Here is a 23,685-nt window from a genome sequence, read left to right on the forward strand (position 1 = left end):
GATTGAGAGAAACACATCCCCATATACCAACTATTGATTCTATCATTTAAATTTCACATACTTTTTGAAAGAAAATATCATTCATTCATTTGAAATAGACCAAGTTACTACAATTTCATTCGTTTATTGCACGATTTATCAACTATTTTACATTATTAGTGAATTCAAGTATCCTTTACTTTTTAGTGTAAATTTGCAATCGCCCAAACCACTGAGCAAACAAAACAAAAAAGTAAACAAAGACAAAAAGTTTACATAGCCATCACTTTTTCATCCACAAAGTTATAACCCTTTACAAAAACATATTATACAGTTAATTAGAAACATTAAGATAATAATTGACTTGATTCCTGGTCGACAAGAACAATAATCCAAATCTTTTACGAACCTTATTAAGATTGTCATTTCGCACAAATGAGACCATTAAAAACAACGTCTTTTAGTGACGAAAACAGAATTACAAGTCATCAAATAAAACCTAAATCCAATACATCTTCCGTCCTGAATAATGCTTCAGCTAGTTACTTGTCAACAGTGAATCATCACAGAGAAGCATTGAGTGATCTTACGTCCCAAGAGAATCAAAGTTATACTAGCAATTACAAACCAAGACATGGACATTCTCATTCTCATTCACAAGGAAAAATACAGATATACAAACAGCATCATGAAACTCATATAGAGCAGCCATTGGCCAACCTCCATCAATTTAAGAAACCACGATTGGAGACCTCATTGTTGAAAGAGGATATAAACAAAGACCCAGTAAATCATTTTCAATACAACATAGATGAACAAGAAGAAAATAAAGAAAATATTCCTGATGTTGAAATACTAGAACAGCATTTTGAAAAATTAGATGATGAATATGATGAACAAGAACAAATATCGTTGGAAATAAACCCACGAGCTGAACAAGGTGATATCACATCTGAGATTGTTCAGGATGTTGATTTAACTACTATACATCACGAGAAACAAATCGAATCACAACATCATCACACCTTAACAGACTATCATGAACAGGAAAATCATCATATTGCACATCCAAGGACATCACCGGTTAATGTCCCTATGTCACCAGTCTGGACTCCAGCATGTATGCACGAAATTAAATATGTGATTAGAAAGTATTCTCGAACAATATTGGACGAAAAGGACGAAGACACATATGATCCAACGATGGTAGCAGAATATGCACCAGAAATATTTAACTATTTGCATGAATTGGAAGAAAAATTACGTCCCGACCCGAATTATATGGATAACCAAGATGAATTGAGATGGGATATGAGATCTGTTTTAATAGATTGGGTAGTACAAGTTCATGCTCGATTCAATTTATTACCGGAAACATTATTCTTGACTGTAAATTATATTGATCGATTTTTATCCAAACGAAAAGTATCCTTATCACGTTTCCAACTAGTTGGAGCCGTTGCATTATTTATTGCAGCAAAATATGAAGAAATCAATTGTCCAACTGTACAAGAAGTGGCGTATATGGCTGATAATGCATATTCGGTAGATGAATTCCTCAAAGCTGAACGATTTATGATTGACGTTCTAGAATTCGATATGGGTTTCCCAGGACCCATGTCTTTCTTACGTAGGATATCAAAAGCTGACAATTACGACTATGAAACTAGAACATTAGCAAAGTATTTGTTAGAAATCACAGTTATAGATGCCAGGTTTGTTGCTTCTCATCCTAGTTGGTTAGCTGCTGGTGCACACTATTTATCACGAAAACTATTAAAGAACGGTCATTGGACAGAGTTGCATGTTTTTTATAGTGGATATACTGAGAAGCAATTGAAGCCTTTAGCTCAAACTTTATTGGAATGTTGTCAAGATGCACAAATACATCATAAATCTATTTTTGAAAAATATCTGGACAGAAAATTCAGAAGAAGTGCAACATTTGTCCAAGAGTATCTCAATTCCATGTAAACATAATAAAGGCATTAGAGAAAGAGAAAAGCATCACATCCATATAATTTATCGTACTTCACCAACCTAAGCATTGACTATTCTTCATGTCATTTAATATCGTAAGTAGATTGTCTATATATCTATTTTTGTACTTTACTTAATTCAAAACTTTACTAATCTCGTTAGATGAATTGCGTATAGATCGTTACTATTAACAATGTTCTCTGCTTTACTGACAACTTGTACCCGTTCTCTCATTTGGCTGCAACTAAATGGAATGTTCTCGCAATTATTAATAAAAGTACACGACCACGAAGTTTTTTTTTTGCCCCATCACCGTAATCCCCCTTTTTTCTTAAAGGGAGAAGACAGACACACACACACACACAGTTAATACTGTTGATCTTCTTAATTCACCCCACATCCATCTCAATTCATTATGTCCGGCTTACTTTCAACTACTTTACGTACTCAATTATCTAAAAGATTAGCTACTGCTGCTATTTCCAAGAGATCAATTCCAGTTTTAACCTCGTTACCTAAATTGGCTTTAATTAACAATGTTCGTACCTTCTCCAACACTGCCATTAACTTCAATGCCCCAGAAAAATCACTTAAAAGAGTCATCAATGAAGAATTGAAGCTTGCTCAAGCTGTTCCTAATGAAATTGATCCAGCTTATGAAGAATATTTAGAAACTGAAGGTTATAAAGTTGTCACCACCCCAGGTGAATCTAGAGTCGAATTAGTTAAAGTTGATAAATCAACTGGTAATCTTATCCATGTTTTCTTTGACATTGATGAAGTTGCTTCTTTGCCATTGAATGAAGAATTACAAGAAGACATGGAACAAGATGAAGAAGATTCTTACGATCAAGCTTTCTGTAATGTTAAAGTAGTTGTTGAAAACCAAAAAGAAAACACCGGTTTGATTTTGAATTTATTATTACAAAGTAGTGAAGAAACTTTCTTGGTTGAATCAGTCACTCCTCATAATAATATCTCTGCGCATCTTAGACAATCTGCTGGTGAAGCTGATGCTGCAAGAGCTGCTTATCAAGGTCCAAACTTTTCTGAATTGGATGAATCTTTACAAACCGAATTCGAAACTTATCTCGCTGAAAAGGGTATTAACAGTGAATTGGCTGATTATATTATCACCTACACTGAACACAAGGAAGAAGATGAGTACAGAAATTGGTTATCTTCAGTCGGTAAATTCTTGAACTAAGTTTATTGAATACTTTTTCTCTATTATTGGTGTTTTTTTCTGTACAAAGGATAGCTATTTGATTCAGCTTGTATATAATTGAAATTATGATCAAAATTGATCCTTTATACGTATTAATGTTTATTTGCAGTAATATAATTGCTGATGGTGGGACATGTAGTCTCATATTAGATGCTGAGAAATCACATCAAATATGTCACGTGAAAATTGCATCTCAGGGCACCAACCCTAAAACTAACCCAAATGTACGTGTCTAACCCAATATCAATTTTTTTTCTAATGCGCACACCAAACTATGGATTCAACCAATTTTCACTGAAAATATTTCAAACCGCACTGCTAAAATAGCATAAACAGTCCTTCTACTTACATATACATACAAATATACTAGTCATGTCCGCCGAAGCTTCCGTTTCCTACGCTGCCTTAATCTTAGCAGATGCTGAACAAGAAATCACCTCCCAAAAATTATTAGCCATCACCAAGGCTGCCGGTGCTTCAGTCGAATCCGTTTGGGCTGATGTTTTCGCCAAGGCTGTTGAAGGTAAGAACTTAAAGGAATTATTATTCTCTTTCGCCGCTTCTGGTCCAGCTGCTGGTACTGGTGCTCCAGCTGCCGGTGCTGCTGCTGGTGGTGAAGCTGCTGCTGAAGAAGAAAAGGAAGAAGAAGCTGCTGAAGAATCTGATGAAGACATGGGTTTCGGTTTATTCGATTAAACAATTCAAACTTAATTGAGAGAAAGTAATTAATGAAATACAACAAGATTTTTTAATGACATATTATTATTATTGCCCAACCCCGGAAGTTTCATAATCAATTCATGCATCCATCATTCTGTATAATTTTTTTCAAAACTTTATATAATTATAAAATAATATAAAAAGTTCCTATAAAGAAAAGCCGAACGTCAATTGGGATTAGAGAATATTTGAAATTGGGAAAGTCATCGCCAATATTGTAGAAGAGGATTATATTCACCTGTCAATTGATATAAGACGAGCCAAATTGAGGATATTGAATCTCGTAGATATTACCTCCGATTTGACATAAAGTATCAGCTCGTGCCATTGAGAGAATGATGTAAATGAGCAGTTTCTTTGCTATCATCTCTTTCTCTATCATTCCGCTCCCTAATCGTCTCGTATCGGACGTTTGTGAGTCTATTAAATTTCACAAGTTGATTGTCTGATACATGACATGTCTCCGCCAATAATTCATCTAGCAGAAGGGATGAGTTAGACAAAATGTCTCTAGCTGGGGATAGAAGATCGACCCCCCTTCGGATAGCTGGGGGTCTATCCTCGTTGTCTGGCGTATAGGTCCGTTCGCATGTGTCGAAGGAGATCAACCTGATACCGATATCTAGCGTAAAAAGTAAATGAATTCTTCCACGTCGAGTTGCAATCAAGTGGATTACATTAAGCTCTTGCACGACGGATCACGACTTTTACTCAAAGAGAATATCCCCTTAATATGTGCTGGTATCGGAGTAACAGTGGTTACAAATACCTGTTTAAAGTTCCTATCTGACAGACAATCCTCTTCTTTTAATGTGTCACGAAACCAAACCCAATTTGGAAGATGATACGTCATGACCGTTATTGACGTATCGTCGTGCGTTACCGTCTTGTCCGTAGGATGATGAACAACTGCATCGTCAACTTGATCGTGATTCTATGTAGTTTTTATCCAAAATCTGGACCAATATTTTTTTATTCGCGTATTGTTTACTGGTGAATAAATCGAATGATAATTAAAAGTGTATAGAGTATATATATGGGGCTTATTCAAGGTTTGTGTTCTAATGTGCTTAAATCCAGATGCTAAGATATACCATATCTTTGAAATGTGATATTTCTACTGATATCCCTCAATTTCTGTAGCGTTCCTTGATACAGCCAGAAAATCACTCAGCTTTCCGAATTTCATTAGGGTTGGACCAAATTATACTCGTCCCGGTTATCAAATTCTTATTTATAAATCATATAGGAAAATCCCTCTATATAAACAAACTAAGTAAAAATTTATTAATAACTCGGGCCGTGGGAAAAGGTCCAGACTTTTATTTATACCTCGGAAAAACTAAATTTCTTCTATACAGACGCATAATGCAGCCCGTAGTAATTATGTACGTATCGCATAAATAATATAATTATACCACCAATACACAATAAACCCTTCATCTAGAATCATTGAAGAATCAACCATCGATCCGGTCCTATTATTCAACAGAGTAAAGATGAAAAGCGGAAGGATATAATCCCCAGGTATTATACCCCAGCCTTGGATCAAAAACTGTACGGTGCGCGGGCTTTAAAAAACAAAGCGAATTGTTCGGAGTATAACACCAAATGGGGAAACCCCTTAATGGCCGTAACACCAGCTTACTTACAGTTTTTTAAAAATAATTAATTGCTTTTTGCAAACTAGATTCTTTATTACGTCAGATGCAAAAAAAGGGTGAAACGGGTTTTAGATTATCATAAAACCCGAATCAAACGGACCGCAGCAAAAAGAGATCAAATAGAAGGGGAGCGAGCGTTAGATAGGGAGTGATAGGGGAAACCACCCTTCGGTTGGAAAGGTCGAGCCTTAGCATACTCCTATTCACTAGAGCACTCCTATGCTCAATAGAATAAATCATGTCATTTCAAAACCCCATGTTCAGTTGAAAGCTCTTGTTCAGAAATCCAAGCTTTGTTCTTTAGAAAAATCTCATGCCATTACTTCTAAATGCAAACGTGCTATTGTAAAAATTATTCAAGCGATCCGATTGAAAAGCCATTACCGGTAGGGAAGACAACTAAAAGGAGTTAATTAAGGCAGTAATAAATAAATCCGGGGTTGTATGACTTTATGTAAAAAAGACGTTGTTGTTTTGGAACTATAGTGGTTCTAGAAGGAGGGGTACGTAGGAATAAAATGTGGCTGCGAATTTGTTTGTTTGTTAAGGGTTTTTTTTGCTCATCGTATGATGTGAGCTTTTTGTGTTTGTTGTATGGGGGCTGTTGATAGTAACTATTGATAGACGGTACATTGTGTAGAGATATAAGTGGTGTGGTATCTCATGTAGAGTATTCATCTAAATCATACGTTCTACAAATTGATTAATTATCATATGAAAGAAATTGTAGAGTTTTCTATAAGGGAGAGGTGGTTTTGTACTTTCAAGTGATTACAAATTATTAAAATTGTTAGTCATACAAAAAAAAAAAAATTAAAAAAAAAAAAAAATTGAGCAATTTCTTTTTCAAGCAAAAAACGGCTATGCCATTTAATTAATTACTTTCTTTTAATTATATTATTCTTCAGTAATGGAGATAACGATTTTAAACCCTGTTTTATTCCGTATGGTTTATGAATGGGCTTGACTTACTTGTTTCTATTTAAATCAAGTAGTAAACCCTTCTCTTATCTCTAGCGGCATATTTCCGGAGCATCTTGAAATTCTTTAAAAAAAATTGACAGCAAACCGTCTGTCTGAACTTAAAACAAGGGGGGAAAAAAACACTCGGAAGTAAAAAAGTTAACCGCAGAAAATGAAAAAAAAAACATGAAATGGATCGGATCGGAAATAAAAAATAAAAATATACGCAATTTCTGAATTTGTGAATTCCTTTCCGAAAAAATAAACAACGCATCTAAGATGACAAATAAATCCGAAGGAAACGAAATTTAAAAGTATGACTAAATTTATCACCAGACAGACATAGAAATATAAATATACCATGATATTTCATTTTTCAGACAATTTTAAATTCACTCTCATTTTCATTTTTCATTTCAATATTAACCAATCATAGTTAACAGTTAATAACAATGTCAGACTTATCATTTGCACAAACTTATATCTTAGCATCAAGAGTAAGATCAAAATTAACCAAAGAAGCAAATTCCCCCAAAGCTTCTTTGAGAAATTTAGTTGTTCAAGCAAATATGTTGGATAATATTATGGATTATATTCATGATGAAACTGAAAAGAGAACAACCATCACCAAACAAGCACCAAAAGATCATGTTAGTTTTAATGTCCCAATCAAACCTACTCGTCATGAATACAAGACTTCAATAGTGGAATATGAACTTGATGAAGAATCTGATTCAGACGAAGAAATTGCTGTTGAAGAATATGCTCCAATGTATTATTATTCTCAGCGCGAAGCTGATTCAGAAGAAGAAGAAGAAGAAGATGAGGAATGGGAAGATGAATATTCAAGTAGTTCAGATTCTGATGATTATTATTATTCAGACGAAGAAGAAGACCAAGAAGTACAACCAATCCAAGAAGCTCAAGCTAATTTCACTCCAAGAACATTACCTGGTCCTTCATTTAGACAACTACCAGTTATGAATCTTCATTCTATTGAAGAAAATGAAGAGGAAGATGAAGAATATTCAAGTGATTCAGAAGAAGATGAAGAGGACGAAGAAAGTATAACATCATTACCAGAATTAACATATGCTAGTTCATTATCAGATGATGAAGTTGAAGAACATGAAGAATTGCATGAAGAAACACTGGTAATAGAAGAACAAGAACATGAATTCTTCATTAAATCTCATGGTAAAGAAAAGTATCCAAAATTAGTACATCATAATGAAGAAGCTGCTAATATGATAATAACACATCAAACTACTCAAATATCATTGGAACATGTATTCTAGATGAATTACATGGTTTTTCCAATTTGCTAGTACTAGCTTATTATTATTATTATTATGAAGTTTTACGATATTACGAAGAGGTTACTGATGTACATAGAAGACAAGGGTTTAATGGCTAAACAATTATTATTATTTATTTTCATTTCATTTTATAGAAAGCAATTTATAGAGAAACACGTATAGCTTTTTAATTTATAACAATATTTTAATTTAAGTTACTTAAAAGTGTCTGTAGAATATTTCTCTGTCTGTCTGAATGTGTGATGGATTAAGTTTTGTGGAGGTGGATCAGCAGATTTCGGAACAATTGTCTTTCGATGACTGTCTGAAAAGTGCGAAAAATAAAAACCCCGTTGTAGGATCGGAACTAAAAATTCCTTCGATTTTATTGTTCCGCGCGCGCGTATTGCGGTTTTATGTCCGAAAAAAGAATCCCCCACGCATCATCTCTGAAACATAAATCCGCTTATTAATCAATCAGTCAACAACTACAAAAAAATAAAATAAAACCTTATTTGATAATTTACATATTTCCGAAAAATCATTTACTGTAACAGTAAAAGTACATGTAAAATAAGCTGCGAAATAAAAACCCCAACCGATAGAATTTATACTAACCGATACTGCTTTACTCCCCCGTGATACTGTTATAGTAAATACACTCTTCTCAGGCAACAACCGAGACTCTTTGCCTTTGTTTCATGTAATTTGTGTCGTGTTTTGATTCGCGGCTTAATGGTCTCTTTCTTTCATCCCGCACGATCGGCAACATAAAAAGATTGAAGCCGCTTCAGCCCTACCTACAGAATTAATGCCGTTCACGAAATGGTTCTACTAGAGGCTATCGGCCTGAAGAACACCGGTCCGTTAGCTTAAATAGTTCTTGAGGATAGTTTACCCTTTTTTTTGCACCCTGTTTAGTGAGGTCTGCGATCAAGTGTGGAGAGTGCATTACATGTTTCCCACCACCGGTAGTTAAAAACGCGCCCCCACAATTATGCGCAATACTTTTAATTTCCGCAAACAATTATAATGAATCGGTTAGAATAAAACAATGGATAAACGCAAGTAATACTACACTCATTTGTACATATCTACCGGCTCGTTGATTCCCCACGTAATATGGGGTACTTTTTATAAATCCGTACTGTAAACAAAAGGAGATAGAGAGATGGGTTATGAGTGAATTAGAGGAGTAGTCTTAGAAGAGATTATCATATAAGCCGTAATGAAGTATCGGAATTACTTGAACAGGGAATAATCTTATCTTATCATACGTCTTATCATCCTGTGAACTTCCGCGAGAATTGCTGCTGGCAACTAACTTGCAACATAAAGATATCTTCATATGAAATAGAACACTTCCGTATTAAGTATCCATCCAATCATTTCATTGATATTATTTATTATCAGAAAAATTTATTGACAATATAATTAATTCTCCCCATCTATTTAACTTTTTCAACTCCTTGGTGTCGATGTCTACACAGTCACCTTCTTCATACTATCCACTATTTCATCATCATTAGGATTTGTATCATCTTCATTCCCAGCCAACCCCTTTTCAAATATTTGTCTACCAGTTAATTTCCCTTGATGCATTTTTTCAAATCTTTCCAACAATTGTTCATCATATTTAATTTCTTTTCTAAACTCATCTCTCCATTTTGAAAACAGTTCCTTTGTTACTTTTGTCCCAATAAACTTCTTTTGTTCTTCTTGTTCTTTTAATTCTCGTTCATGTTCATAATCTTGTTCTTTTTGTTTTAAGATTTGTTCAAATAATAATTCAGCTTCATCTTTTAATAAAGTAGTTAATGCAAACACCGAAGGCATACCTATGTTCATCTCTGCTTCTTCGTTAAGTTTACCAAGAAGTTGATTTAATTCAGTTCGAGTGAATTCAATGGTTTCACTCATATTTAAGGCTAATTTAGCAGCTTTTGTATCTTCATCATCCTCATCATCATCATTATCGTCATAATAATCATCATCATACTCATCGCTCTCATCCTCTTCTTGATCTTCGGCTATGTCTAGATATAATTCCGGTATGACTTCAGGATATGTAGGTGGGTATTTAACTTGTAAATTAAGGGCATGTTTTCTTTCTGATGGAGTATCTAAATTAATTCGAATTATAAATGTGGTTTCATTAAGTAATGTAAGTTCATCCGGATATATAGATTCAAGAACTTCTAATTCTTGTTGTTGTTCTTCAACTGGATCCATTTTGTAAGTTACTATTAGTGATGAGTGATTGCCTAGACTTTTGAGTTTAGCATTGGAAAATTTTTAACTATGTAACAACTGAACAAATATTACGACATAATTAACTATGCGACATTTAGTTTTTCAATTGAGAATGTCGTATCAACATCAGACGAGGTTCCAGTTTTAGAGATGTAAGCATGTTGAGCATAGTTATGAACAAATGTCAATTTTTCTATTCGGATAATCTAAACAAGCTTTGGCTATATCAAGTTATTACTTTCTATTTAATAACTAAGTATTTTAATGGGAGGAATTATTTACAGGTTATCTCGGGGTATACCAGTTAATTGTAAATATATTTTACAGTTTGAGTTGTTTTAGCCTTTTGTCTCAAAAAAAAATCAACAACCAGCAAAAAAAGAACAGCATCAAAATTGTTTCAGAATTATTTGCAAGTTATTTCGTAAGTCCTTTACAATAAAGTCAATTTACAAAGGAAGGAGAGAGAGAGTTGTTGATAATCTTATAAAAACACTTGTGATAAATTTCATAGATTGTACTCATTGTATATATAAACTAGAAACGAACAATAGACAATAGACAAAACAATAATACAAAAGTTTAACCCCCCCCCAATTATAAATTCAAATAACCTAAAAATAGAATTTATAAACCGGAATACTTCAAAATCATAGCTACACACACCCCAAGACACATATATATACTACCACTCAAACACACATAGACCCCAACCATGTCACATCAAATTACAAGTCTATTTCCACCATCAACATCAATTAAAGATTATGCATATCCAGAATCAAATCCATTACATATAGGTCAATATCCACCAATAGACCCAGAAATATCATCAACATCATCATCATCATCATCTTCCGAAGAATATCCCCTTCATCGAGATATCAACCACCATCTAAACGCCGAAGACGATTCTTATGATGACTCCTATGACGATGAAGAATATCATCGAGACGAGATAAATCGAAAAGCAAGAGCATTATTCGATTTCATACCTGAAAACGACAATGAAATCAAACTTACAGAAGGACAAATAATTTGGATCAGTTATCGACATGGACAAGGTTGGTTAGTTGCAGAAGACCCTGAAACGGGTGAGAATGGATTAATTCCGGAAGAATATGTTGAGATTGTTGATCTGATGACTAATGTGAAGACTGGGTTGAATGGATTGGAAGAAGAGGAAGAGGATGTACCAAAACCGTTCTTGCCGGAGATATTACAGGATCATCATAATGATCAATTGGAAGACCAGAATGGAGAAGATGATGAGTGGGTGGATACCACTGATGAAGAGGAGGAAGGTATGTCTCCGAGGATAATAGCACAAGCAAATGTTAATGATCAGGCGATAAAGCAATTATCTGATAAAGTTGATTCAATTACAATATGATAAAACATAGTCTCCCTTCACGAAAACTAATTTTATGTTCTTTCCGTTTTAGATGAAAAAGTTTCTGTATTAATAATGAAGTTTATCTTTATTGTATATAGTAGTAGTAGTAGCAATATGTATAGAGTTTACTTCTTTTCTTAATTTGTTTAATGGCATTTTTAATGAATTACATCATCACTATATTACTATATAATTACTTATTAAAAAATAATATTCCTTAAAAAAAATATTCAATCCTCATCTCAGTTTAGATCTCACCATTTAACAAACAACAACAAACAAACAACCACATCTCATTCAACCACCAAAAAGAGTCATGTCAACAGACTCGATAGATTCGAAGTCTATACCAACATCATCACCTAAAACAAAACCCGAAAGAGTACGACCAAATCCAATCTACATAGATTTCTATAATCGATTCATTCAACAAACGTTCAATCCAACATCACAACCATCATATCGGAAATTAAAACATTCAAAAATAACCCATACCGGACACGTCTATATCTATTCTCGATCACAAGAGTCGTCAATACCTAATGAGAGTACGCCTGGAACGCTATGGACACCACAAGAAAAGGAAATTTTCTTTGATAGTTTAAGTAAATACAGCATTCATCGATTTGATTTAATTCAATCACGACTAAAGACTAAAACCAAAATAGAAATCATGAATTATTATAATTTATTATCTCATGAATTGAAGAAATTAAAATCTCGAAAAAGACATAGGCGGGATAAATATAAATTAAGAAAATGGTCTTCGAAATTATTAAGGTATGATAAATTACCAATTGCTTATGAAATTTCGGAATATTTTATAAAATTTGAAGAAATTCAACTGGGATTGATGACCAAGAAAGAGAGAATTCGTGAAAAGAGGAATGAAAGAAGGTTTGCTAATGATATGAAGATTTATGAACCGATTTCACTATTCGATATAAAGACCATGAATGAATTATCTACCCTCGCAACTACCACATACAACTCACAAAACTCAACTTCATCCTGGCAACCACAGGCAGTATCACCAGGCATAGGATTAGAATCAATCATACTTCTAGAAGAAATCATCAAACTCCTAACTAAATCAATCATATTATCAATCATCTCCTCCCAAAAAACACCCACTCGAATAATCACAAAATCAGACATCTATTCCGCAATTCGGAAATTAGGATACATAAACCCCAATCAATATTTCGTGTTGGACAATTATTGGAAGGGGTGTTTGAATAGATATAAATCCCATCAATCGAAATTATCCAATCGGATTCAAACATTAATCACCCCGCCATCAGCTTTCATTATTCCACAACGATTAGACAAAAATGAGATCGGGGAGATGGATCGGGATGATGGGGATGAGGGGATCATACATATCAATTCACTCAAGCAAGAAAATCCCAACATGTCACAACTACTACTAGACCCCCTACCGGACATCAAACCAATATTGGATCACGAGGACGAGGAAAGTATATCGGAAGAATTTGAGGATATGTTACTTGTTCAAGAATGTCAAGAATTGGAAATGCAAGATATGACTGATTCAAAAATGTATGAACGAGGATTAGTTACCATGTTGTTAAATGAAGGAAATTATAATGAAGAAGATACGGAAGAGATTGAACGATTGGCAGAGATTTGGATTGATGAGGAGAATGAAAGGAAATCAAAGGAGAGAGAGGAAGGTGATATTGAAGACAGTGGTGATGATGAGCATGATCAAGATAGCGAGGAGGAGGAAGGTGGGTTTATAAATGGAAGTATGAGCAATGGGGGTGAAGAACTGGGAACAGGTAATATTAAGAAAATATCACCTGATAAGTTACATAAGGCATTAGTTAACAGTTATTATTATAGATTTGCGACTTATCAATGAGGTCTCCTTAGGTTGTTTAATATAGAGATATACCAGTTTGATCGTAGCTTAGAGAGAAGATTTATAGCCGTATACACATTGTCGACGCAGACTGTCTGGTTCTGAATCTACAAATATTCATTTCGATTTACTGTTCTCATGTATCGGAAAATAAATGTCAGATTGAACTCTATGTCTCATAAGTACATCTTTCTGTTTATTTACATACGTAATCTCGGACCTTGGCAAAACGTATTTCAAACGAAGAGTGTCTTGCGCTTACCCAGAACATTTAACATGAGGCAGACTACAATTTATTCAATTGATCCGATATAGCTTAGCTTATATTGAAGTCCTATCATCGCGAAATAAAAAATGCCTGTTGATTTGTTTGCCGAGATGAACGTGATTGGATATAACATCTAGTGAGATGCGTGTGAGAGATGCGAACATGTGACGCTTGGAAAATCAACTAATGCAGGAGTCGCGACTACACTTTAAGCATATTTAAGTGGCAAAAATAAAAGTGAATTTATCCATTTGAATTTGCTTATAATAAATTCCAATTCGAATGCAATTTAAAGAAAAAAAAAATTTTGCAGCCATTTTTTTAAATTTCCTCGTAAATTTATTTCATAAATAAAAAAAAAATAAACATAATTTATACAAACACTCTACAACACTATATGAACACTGCTTTCAAAGCAAGTTGACTCTTCTAGAAATTAAATAAGCAATATAAATGAACCAACTAAATCTAAGGTTTCATATAAATAACAATTGAATCAAATATGATTAAACTTCCACATACAATTAACATCCAATAATTTCTAAAATCAATATTATCAATATTCTTTATGATACTCTTGCAGCTATTGTTATATATGGAAACTTCTTTATAAAATATTGAATAATCTTTTATATTATACAAATTATAAAAGATTACCACATATTCATATAATATAAATTGATATGATAGATATAATTTAAACATAAATGATAATAATTTATATGTAAATTGTAAATAACCAAAAAATAAATCATTATCAACTCCATTTAATATTGGGAAATCATAATTGATTAATAGTAATGAATAATTGATAAATAAAGGTAAGAAATAATTATTACAATCTCTTAATCCTTGATACCAACCATTGCTTTCTTCTTCTTCATTATCTTTATCCTCTCTTTCATCCTTATTAGTTTTCCAATCAATTATGGATATAATAAATACCAAATAAGGTGCCATAATTTCTAATATAATACATGTTTTAATTAATATATTATCAATATATTGTAAATGATTTAATATTAATGAACACATAATATTTTGTAATATAAATAATAAACATTCAATATAAATTGATAATTCAATTATAATTTGAAATCTTAATATAATTATAATATTAATTAAATTACTAATAATATCATAATAATAATCTTCACTCATAATGAAATCCCATGAATAAGTTTCCTTGGGGTTTGATAGTATTGTTATAATCATTAATTGATTATATTGTAAATAAATATATATCAACAATATTAATGATGTAATTATAATTGGATTGGTAATTAAATTACATAAATATTTATCAATTATTAAAATGATATAATCTTTACCTGTTAAACTACCAAATGGTTGTTGCTTTTCGTTACTAGTTATTGATTTCATAGTTAAATGAATTGATTGATTTGGTTTAAAACAATAGTTCAATGGAAAATTAATAATTAATTAATGGGTGTAGGTGGGTGGTGATAGTGAATGAAATTTGTTATGTTTATTTAATAAATAGAAAATTATCGATGGATCATATAACCATGGGAATGCAAAAAAAGCAAAGGGGTTTTAAGAAAAGGGAGAGACCCGTATTCCCTTTTATATGAATTCAATCAGCGATGACTTATAGGCAATTATAAAATAACAATAATAAAAGTATAAAACTTTAATTAAATTATTCTTGTAAAACTATAAATATATATAAAATGTATATGAACCATGTGGTTTATCTTAACAAAAGAAGAAGAAGAAGGAGAAGATTAATGTATTCTTGTTAATTATTCTTTCTTGTCATTTTGTATGGTAGAATTCTTTAATATTATTTAACAAGGGCTTGAACGTGCTTTACTCCTCGCTTGTCTGAATATCGTTCAATATCGCGTTCTCCCTTTCTCTACATTTATTGTTTCAATTTTCCATCTTAGCCTATTGTATATGACATTACATTGTTAAGAAATTAATAAATACAAACCTTAAATCCCAAAAGCCCACACGTGTAAGCCCACTTCTTTTTGGCCTGATGAAACCGTAGAGAAAGAACAATACCCCTTTACCTCGTGTGGGTCATATCTCAAGCTTTCCATCCGCATAACCGTTTGCTCAGTCCCCATGGAGGTAAATTATTAAATAAGAATGGCTAAATTCCATTGCTTATCTATACATTAATGATTGCAAATCATTGCAATTGATTTGAAAAATAATAAAGACTCGTACATTTGTATCAAATAAAAATTGTTGACGCAACGTGGGACCGCAGACCACGTCTCTCACAAGCTTTCTTGATTTTCTCCCCATCATATAATTTTTCTTAGACCACTCTTTCTATTTTGTTTTGTATAAAGATCAAATATCGATTAGACACATGTTTCACAAGAGTGTTGTCGTGGATACAACAACAAGAAGGTCTTCTCAAGTTCTCGTATTAGCTTACTAATTTGGCTATCCCTTTTTTCATGAAATGTGTCAGTCACAAGTTGTTATGTGCAGTCTCCCTCCGGCGTTGGTTCCGAAAACCTTAATAGACGAGAATGTGGTGTGTATGACTGTAAACTGTGCTTGCAACATATTTCCTATTGTGCCATAATAACCTGGACTGAGGTTCCCACAATACAAATTGTACGTGCTTGGGTCCTCCCTTGGCATTGATTCTAATCTGTAGTGTTTCGCAAAGGTGCCAAGTCACAACTTGTGAATCCCACCTTCGTCATATGGTGCCAACCTGACATGGATAGATCCCTGTGGTCATTCCCTTTCTTCAAATCCGCATCAACGGCGGTAGAACAAGAGCCCTTCTTTCGGATCTCACACATGGTGCCTTCTACGATTCTGATGACTACTTAGCTTTGTCATATGCATCGCCGAACTACGTTCACATCCGGTATTGCAATTCACAATCTCTTGGTTGCTCCACGGACAAACTACATCGCGTCCCTGTCATCAAACAAGCGTAAGCTTCTCTTGGACCAAAATGTGTAGCTTCTCTATGATGGTCTTTATGTCCGGGTAACGTTTCCTTCTCTGTGTCTCACATTTCCATAAATTGTTTTAACATCAGCGACATGGATGTCGCTGTCTATTGAACCTAAACCGACATGTTCCTGTACATAAACTGTCCCTTCGAAAAACGGGGCCCTTGGCCCTCATACACAGGTTCAAGAAATTCCTAAAAACCTGGAAATCTCAATAATTTACAAACCATTGAGGGTCAATTGGTCAATTGGCATAAGCTTACAGCTCATCAAATACAATTGATGTTGATATAGAGTAATTGAAGTAAAGTTTAGTACTATAATGTTTTTGTTCTTTGGCTCATCTAACACAAATAAAGATAAAAGAGAACCTACATTTTTTTTGGCTTACACAAGAGAATCAAATACCTCTAAGAGTATGTAATCTCTTACTCAAATTGATCAATTCTTTTTAATCAATTTATAATTCACCAGAAGCTTCAATGGTAATAGTAGCAGCAGTAGCACCAGAAGAAGAACCATAAGATTCAATCTTCTTAACAACATCCATACCATCAACAACTTCACCAAAAACAACATGAGCACCATCTAACCAAGGACATGGAACAGTAGTAATGAAAAATTGAGATCCATTGGTATTTGGACCAGCATTGGCCATACTTAATAAACCTGGTTTATTATGAGTTTTTTCGAAATTTTCATCATGAAATTTGGCACCATAAATTGATTTACCACCAGTACCATTACCATGAGTAAAATCACCACCTTGTAACATGAATTGAGGAATAACTCTATGGAAAGTAGATCCGGCATATCCAAATCCTTTTTCACCAGTACATAAAGCTCTGAAGTTTTCAGCAGTCTTTGGAACAACATCATTGTATAATTTAAAGGTAATTCTACCTAAGTTTTGGCCATTGGCAGCAACGTCAAAGTAAACAGTGGACATGATTATTTGTAATTAATTTAGTGAAATTCAATTGCAATTGAGTTATCGAAAGGAAGAGAAAGAGAGAAAGAAGAGAATGAAATAGAATTCTAAAAAAGGGAAAATCCATTGAAGTTTTATAATAAAATTGCCAAAATTTTTCAAAACTTACCAGTACGGTGGTCGTGTATTCCGGATAATTTTAATTCCATTTCATAAGGGGGTTATTGGAAATCTGTTGAGCAAAAAAAATGAATGGCCTAGATTCTTCCATTTTAAGAGGGGGTTTATGGGTCGTGTACTTGAAAAACCGTGTAATGTTGCATTGTTCATTACAAGCCATACCCATACACATCTTACATGGTACAGTTTAACGATTTGAACCTTCAGTTGGAGGCTGGTTTAGAAGGTAGCAATCTAATTGATTTACATGGCAGTTGGACAATTGTTATTCTATTGTTCCCCACGTAAGCAGTAAGCAATGATAAATTATATTTCCATTTTCTTTTTTTACTTTTAGTTTATAGTTCCGAGCCTTGTCTTATTACCCGGATATATTCAACTAGCGCATACCCCATAAAAGGATAAATCGATTACATCATAGATAGCCTGTTTTTTTTACTTGGGATTTTGAATCTATCTTGTCTTATTTGACTCGGGAATTCACTCAAGGAGCTCAGATCCCCGAGGCAATCAATCTACATCAATACAACATGAATATAATTCATCCAAGCAGAACATTTTTATTTCACTATATATAAATATGCATAGAATAAGTCAATCATCTCCTTACAACTTTGCATCTAAGATATTTTCAACTCCAGACACATGAACACCACTCTCAGTTTCGACACCAAAATATTTCACAGTCTTATCCCTACTATCAACCAAAGTAGCATATCTCTTATTTCTAAAGACTCCCCCTCTATCAGCAGCTAATTCAAATTGTCCACTAAATCCACCATCACTTGCAAAATAAATCTGAGGAAGATTTTCAACATCCTTAACATATGCCTTCACCAATGTCTTACCCCAAGCATTAACAACAAATGCATCATTACAAGCCAAGACAATAATCGCACCAACTTTCTTATCGGTCAATTTGGATAAATTGGATAAATATCCCGGAATATGACGTTCTGTACATGTTGGAGTGAATGCACCTGGAACACTAACAACAACTAATAATGGTTTATCACTGGTTGATAATTGTTGAAGTAAATTGTCAACATTCAATTTTGCAGTAGTATCACATTTCAAAGGGTTTATTAATGATAAATCATTGAATTGAATTGGGATATGAGTGAATTCAACTCCAGTTGGGAATTGTTGTCCGACGGTGAATGGCATTTTGGTGGATATTGTTGATTTGAATCGTGATAAATATTTGGCTTGGGTAATTGCGGATTTTGCAAGGTGTTTATATAGCATTGAGAAAAAAAGAAGAGCAGAACCACAGTGATGGTTGTTGTCGATAGTTTTGTGGGATTTGTATTAGTAATTTTCTCTCCACAATTTGATGGTGTTTTCCTGTATATAAAAACGAACGGCGAGGCAAGGTTTTTTTTTTGCACTGAGCATTATTCGCATGATTACGTAATCATAATTTTGTCAGAAAATTTTAAGTTTGTCCAAACCATATTTGGTATACGTGTACTACCAGTAGTCACCAACAACGAGTGTTGCAAGAATTATAACGACCCGTTTCCACCGAGGGGCAAGAATCTAAAAATAATACCCAGAGCACGGGCTACATCTGAAGCACGCAGTCGCAGTCAGTCAATGTCAGTTGAGAAAACTTATTAAAATAATCTCTCTCTCCATTCACAAGAAAATTTTGAAAATCGAATAAAAATTTCTTGGTCGAGTTTTCAATCATTCATTCAACTTTTGGGGGTTGTAGTTTTTCGTATTTAACCTTTTAACCCATAACACATCTGCTTGCTTTAAAAATTTTTATGGTGTCATTTGTAACAACTTACTTTCTGGGGAATTTTCCAGCTTAATTCGTCGATGTATAAATAGGTTGCAATTTATCCTTCCAATTCTTCTAACTTCTCGTTCTTACTCTTCAATTTATCCCCCCTAGTATTAAATAAAACCCCTAATTTATAATGTCAACCGCAGAAGCAAGCGTTCCTGAAATCGTCCCCACTGAGGATGTAAACGAAGTTGAAGCCAGCATTCTTCCAGAACCGTTCACCGCTGAAACCCAAGAACTTAGATCTAGATTAGAAGCATTCTTCCATCAATATTATTCCATAAGTCATCTGAAATACCTTAGTGCATGTTACAATCTTAGACAACCAGAAGATGATGATCCTCTTGGTCAATTCATGAATGCAATTCCTCATTTATTTATTTTTAATTATTATAGATATAATAAGATTAGTAAAAGATTAGGTAGTGCTTATTGTCATGTTTTGAATGAATATTTTCAAGAATGGAAACAAAACCCTACTGAATTTAAAGTCCCAAGTGAAGAAGAAATTAATGATAGATTGAATAAGAATAAAATCTATTCTGAATATGTTACTCAATTTAAGAGAATACTGATTTGTGATGAAGATAAACAAGATGCTCTTAAGGCTGTTCATGCTGTTCAAGATGAACAACAACCTCGTAAAGAGAGTCAATTTGTTCATGGGATAGAAAAGGGATTGAAGACTATTAAGGATATTTTATTCATGGATTAGAGAGATAGCTGTTAGGGTTATCCTTTTGTGTTTTATGTTTGTTTTATTATTCTTGCTCTTATTCTTCTGGATTTCTAATGTTTAATATATTAATCAATTTGTTTTCAGTCGATTAAGTAACCCAAAGTAAGTAGATCTAATGGTGTGATATATTAGTGGGATGATTTATTCTAAACTCTATTTACTTTTTTTTTTTGCAGCAATTAACAGGAAACTATTGTTCATTCTGAAAGTAACTATAAATAGATTAAGAATAACACGTAAAATAGTTATGATTGGATCTATAATACTTCCCTTAAAGTAAAATTATCTGATTGCCCGATTTGAGAAACCAGTAGAGAATCGATGTATCTCTCAGGATCTTGTTGCATAAAACCACCACTATGACATACTATCTATGGGTCAGACGCGGTATTCTCTCTGGTTAAACTAGGGATTATCCTACCTTTAAACAGTTTCGCAATCGTTGATTTTCTAAAGATATCAGATAGATTATATAGGTTGTAGAACAAGATTTATAAGAATGTGTATACGATGGAAGGAAACTATAGATTTACAAGTAAAATAGAAAGAAAGTATAAAAATGATATCATATTGCATATGGTAGCGAGAAAAAAACAAAATTTTAAAGATCTCCCGGCTAATTTCTTTAGTGTTTTTAAGTTTTAACCAATTTTACATTAAAACAATGAATTTGTAACTACTTTCAACAATACAACATTCAACTAGACACGACATTGGAAATTTCCTTATAAGCTCATTACAACTTGATTTTATACGCGTATTTTTCAAAATCATCATTTACTCTTTCACTTTCTATACTTCCCATATTTTGCCCATTCTATTCAAACACACAATCAAATCTCCATTTTCTTTTTTTTGGTTTGATTGATTTATGAGTGTTGCTAATAATAATTCATTAGAATCTTATGATTCAAATCCCAATCAGATTCAACAACAAATTAATACAAATCATACTCAAGAAACAATGAGTAACAAACGAAACAGTGGTTATAGTAATTCATCTACTGATAGTGGAGAACCACAACTACGTCCTTTAAGATTATCCAAACAAAGAAGAGATTCTGGCGGTAATAATACTAATAGTAGTACTGGTACTCCTTCTCCCCTTCCAAAATCCCCATTGCCTAAAGATTCATTCACTGGAAAGAAACAATTCTTCCATGAACCAATGGATGTTGATTTCCAACCTCGTCCAATACGATTAGGTTCAAGATCACATATTTCTTCACAATCAGTCAATAAACCAGCGGCTGCACTGATAGCTAGAAAACAATTATCCGCCAATCCAGATAGAAATTCAACATCATCAGATCCAGTAGGGACATCCCCTACTTCAGATCCACTGTTATCTGAGGAGGATCTTCGAAAATCAAGATCCTGTGATGTTAACGCTATCACCGCCTCAACTACAACATCCACAATGGAGAAGAGAAAGTCAATTAAAATTAAAATGTTACCAATTGAACAACAAAATGCACCTATCCATCAGTATACGCATGAAGATACTATAGATGAAAGCACCAAATTAGATGATATGATATTTGCCGTTTGTTTAGTTGATTTCCATCATCAAAGAGGTCCAGAAATTCAATGGTGGAAATCAAATTATCATCCTGATTATGATCCAAGTTTATTTAAAAATATCCCATTTTTAGCATTACCTGATGGTTCACATTTATTTGAAGAAACATTTTCAAATTTTAATTTAGTTTATGATTTTAAACGTAAACGTTCAATTGATACTTTAAAAGATATGAATGAATTTGATGATGATCCAAGATATTTGAAAACTTTATTTGGATGTAGTTGCGTACAACAAGTACGAACAAGTATTTTGACAACTGAACAAAGAGAAGAGAATAAGGATATTACTAGACTGATTGTTCAAAAAGCAATTGTAATTATTGTGAGAAAACAACCAATTTTCATTAAAATAAAGGAGAAATTATCAATTATAACCAAAAGTTATTTCCAACAAGATACTCTTCATAATTTTGAATTATTAGAAGATTTGTTTGATAATTTAAATAATCAATTTAAATTAAAAGATAATGAAATGTTACATGAATTAATAATTGAACATGAACAAGAAAACTTTATAAATTTAAATTTAAAATCTTCAATATCAAAATTTAAATTAAATTTTATGATAATTTACAAAGCTTTATTATTAGATAAAAAGATTATAATTTATTCAAATACTAATTTACAATTATTAACTCAATTTCAAAATAATTTAATATCATTAATTCCTAATTTAATTAATAATTTAGATAATTCAGGATGTCCATTAATCGATTATATTGAAACTAATGGTCCATTAACAAAACCAACCAGTTTAAATACCGTGAATAGATTATCAATGTTAAGATTCTTTGGATTACCATTACAAATTTTCAATACAAAGAATTCATTTTGGAATCCATATTTACCATTACAACAATTAGATGAATTATCAGTTGGAAGTTTTATGATTGGATGTTCAAATTTATTAATTGTTAATCAAGCCAAGAAGTTTGATGTTGATATTTTGATTGATTTAGATACTCAAGAAGTAACATTCCCCAAAACCAACTATAAACCAGAAGAATTAAGATTAAGCACATTGGATAAACGATTTATCAATCATTTAATTAATACCGTCCAATCTGAACCTAGAAGTAGTGATAAATATATCGGAAGTGATGATTATATACGATATCAATTTGAAGATTATTTAAATTCCTTGATTTCAACCATGAGATTTTCACAGTATGTAGATAGGTTCCAACTCCCACCACCAGGATTCACAACTGAAGGAGATAAACATATTGGAAATACTGTTGATTTTAATCCTAAATTTATAGAAGCTTGGAAACAATCGCAAAATTTCAAAATTTGGAATTCAATGGCTGATGATTTCATATTTAATTTCATTGATCCAAAACATGTATCTATTGATAATATCCCAGAAGAACCTACTTCAATCAATAAAAATATCTCCAATTTTTTCAATAGTTTTAAATTCAAAGAAACAAATTCTTCATCCACATCTTCCCTTCATGAAATCAAAGCTCAGAAATTCATCCCCAAGGAACAAGCCGGGGATATGGTTCCAAGCACGCCAACCAATGCCAACTACAACAACAGCAACACTAAGGAGAATGAATCAGATGATGGTTTGGATGAATTAGTAGCGGGGTTCGAAAGAGTAAGGACTAATAGTACTACCAATAGTATGAGTAAAGAAAGTTCACCCCTGGTTATAAGGACTCCAACTCCAACTAAAACTGTGGCTAATAAGATCTATAATTGGGCTTGGGGTCAACCAAAGAGCTAGAATACACCCGTGTGTGACTTTGTCGGTGTAGCGTGCTTATATATTATTAAATAGAGATATCTTTGGATAGGAAATACACTTTAAATAATCTTTAAATAGTCTCTCTTGTGGATTGTTGCAAAAT

General features: G+C 32.9%; 12 protein-coding genes across 12 annotated transcripts; 8 read left to right on the top strand and 4 right to left on the bottom strand. All coding sequences in view use genetic code 12, as the record gives it.

The window, feature by feature from the left end:
• Positions 1–414: 414 nt before the first annotated feature.
• CLB4 (B-type cyclin) lies at positions 415–1,953 on the top strand (the record flags this gene model as incomplete). Its single annotated transcript, XM_049406940.1, has 1 exon — positions 415–1,953. The coding sequence occupies one exon, from the start codon at positions 415–417 to the stop codon at positions 1,951–1,953; it is 1,539 nt and encodes a 512-aa protein (XP_049263602.1).
• A 421-nt stretch (positions 1,954–2,374) lies between these two features.
• On the top strand, positions 2,375–3,166 carry MAM33 (Mam33p; the record flags this gene model as incomplete). Its single annotated transcript, XM_049406941.1, has 1 exon — positions 2,375–3,166. The coding sequence occupies one exon, from the start codon at positions 2,375–2,377 to the stop codon at positions 3,164–3,166; it is 792 nt and encodes a 263-aa protein (XP_049263603.1).
• A 393-nt stretch (positions 3,167–3,559) lies between these two features.
• RPP1B (ribosomal protein P1 beta) lies at positions 3,560–3,883 on the top strand (the record flags this gene model as incomplete). The annotated part of the gene is made up of 1 exon (XM_049406942.1): positions 3,560–3,883. The coding sequence occupies one exon, from the start codon at positions 3,560–3,562 to the stop codon at positions 3,881–3,883; it is 324 nt and encodes a 107-aa protein (XP_049263604.1).
• Positions 3,884–6,986: 3,103 nt separating this feature from the next.
• On the top strand, positions 6,987–7,832 carry J8A68_003121 (uncharacterized protein; the record flags this gene model as incomplete). The annotated part of the gene is made up of 1 exon (XM_049406943.1): positions 6,987–7,832. One exon carries the CDS (start codon positions 6,987–6,989, stop codon positions 7,830–7,832), a length of 846 nt encoding a protein of 281 aa, XP_049263605.1.
• A 1,482-nt stretch (positions 7,833–9,314) lies between these two features.
• Positions 9,315–10,064, bottom strand: GIR2 (Gir2p; the record flags this gene model as incomplete). The annotated part of the gene is made up of 1 exon (XM_049406944.1): positions 9,315–10,064. The coding sequence occupies one exon, from the start codon at positions 10,062–10,064 to the stop codon at positions 9,315–9,317; it is 750 nt and encodes a 249-aa protein (XP_049263606.1).
• Positions 10,065–10,800: 736 nt separating this feature from the next.
• On the top strand, positions 10,801–11,478 carry NBP2 (Nbp2p; the record flags this gene model as incomplete). The annotated part of the gene is made up of 1 exon (XM_049406945.1): positions 10,801–11,478. One exon carries the CDS (start codon positions 10,801–10,803, stop codon positions 11,476–11,478), a length of 678 nt encoding a protein of 225 aa, XP_049263607.1.
• Positions 11,479–11,797: 319 nt separating this feature from the next.
• Positions 11,798–13,369, top strand: J8A68_003124 (uncharacterized protein; the record flags this gene model as incomplete). The annotated part of the gene is made up of 1 exon (XM_049406946.1): positions 11,798–13,369. The coding sequence occupies one exon, from the start codon at positions 11,798–11,800 to the stop codon at positions 13,367–13,369; it is 1,572 nt and encodes a 523-aa protein (XP_049263608.1).
• A 736-nt stretch (positions 13,370–14,105) lies between these two features.
• J8A68_003125 (uncharacterized protein) lies at positions 14,106–15,020 on the bottom strand (the record flags this gene model as incomplete). The annotated part of the gene is made up of 1 exon (XM_049406948.1): positions 14,106–15,020. The coding sequence occupies one exon, from the start codon at positions 15,018–15,020 to the stop codon at positions 14,106–14,108; it is 915 nt and encodes a 304-aa protein (XP_049263609.1).
• Positions 15,021–17,054: 2,034 nt separating this feature from the next.
• CYP1 (peptidylprolyl isomerase) lies at positions 17,055–17,543 on the bottom strand (the record flags this gene model as incomplete). The annotated part of the gene is made up of 1 exon (XM_049406949.1): positions 17,055–17,543. One exon carries the CDS (start codon positions 17,541–17,543, stop codon positions 17,055–17,057), a length of 489 nt encoding a protein of 162 aa, XP_049263610.1.
• A 768-nt stretch (positions 17,544–18,311) lies between these two features.
• On the bottom strand, positions 18,312–18,872 carry AHP2 (Ahp2p; the record flags this gene model as incomplete). The annotated part of the gene is made up of 1 exon (XM_049406950.1): positions 18,312–18,872. The coding sequence occupies one exon, from the start codon at positions 18,870–18,872 to the stop codon at positions 18,312–18,314; it is 561 nt and encodes a 186-aa protein (XP_049263611.1).
• A 764-nt stretch (positions 18,873–19,636) lies between these two features.
• Positions 19,637–20,218, top strand: J8A68_003128 (uncharacterized protein; the record flags this gene model as incomplete). The annotated part of the gene is made up of 1 exon (XM_049406951.1): positions 19,637–20,218. The coding sequence occupies one exon, from the start codon at positions 19,637–19,639 to the stop codon at positions 20,216–20,218; it is 582 nt and encodes a 193-aa protein (XP_049263612.1).
• Positions 20,219–21,113: 895 nt separating this feature from the next.
• Positions 21,114–23,561, top strand: J8A68_003129 (uncharacterized protein; the record flags this gene model as incomplete). Its single annotated transcript, XM_049406952.1, has 1 exon — positions 21,114–23,561. The coding sequence occupies one exon, from the start codon at positions 21,114–21,116 to the stop codon at positions 23,559–23,561; it is 2,448 nt and encodes an 815-aa protein (XP_049263613.1).
• Positions 23,562–23,685: the final 124 nt, after the last annotated feature.

The sequence above is a fragment of the Hemisphaericaspora subhashii genome (genome assembly GCF_019202705.1).
Source record: "Hemisphaericaspora subhashii strain CBS 10753 chromosome Unknown scaffold46, whole genome shotgun sequence".
Classification (NCBI taxonomy): domain Eukaryota; kingdom Fungi; phylum Ascomycota; class Pichiomycetes; order Serinales; family Debaryomycetaceae; genus Hemisphaericaspora; species Hemisphaericaspora subhashii.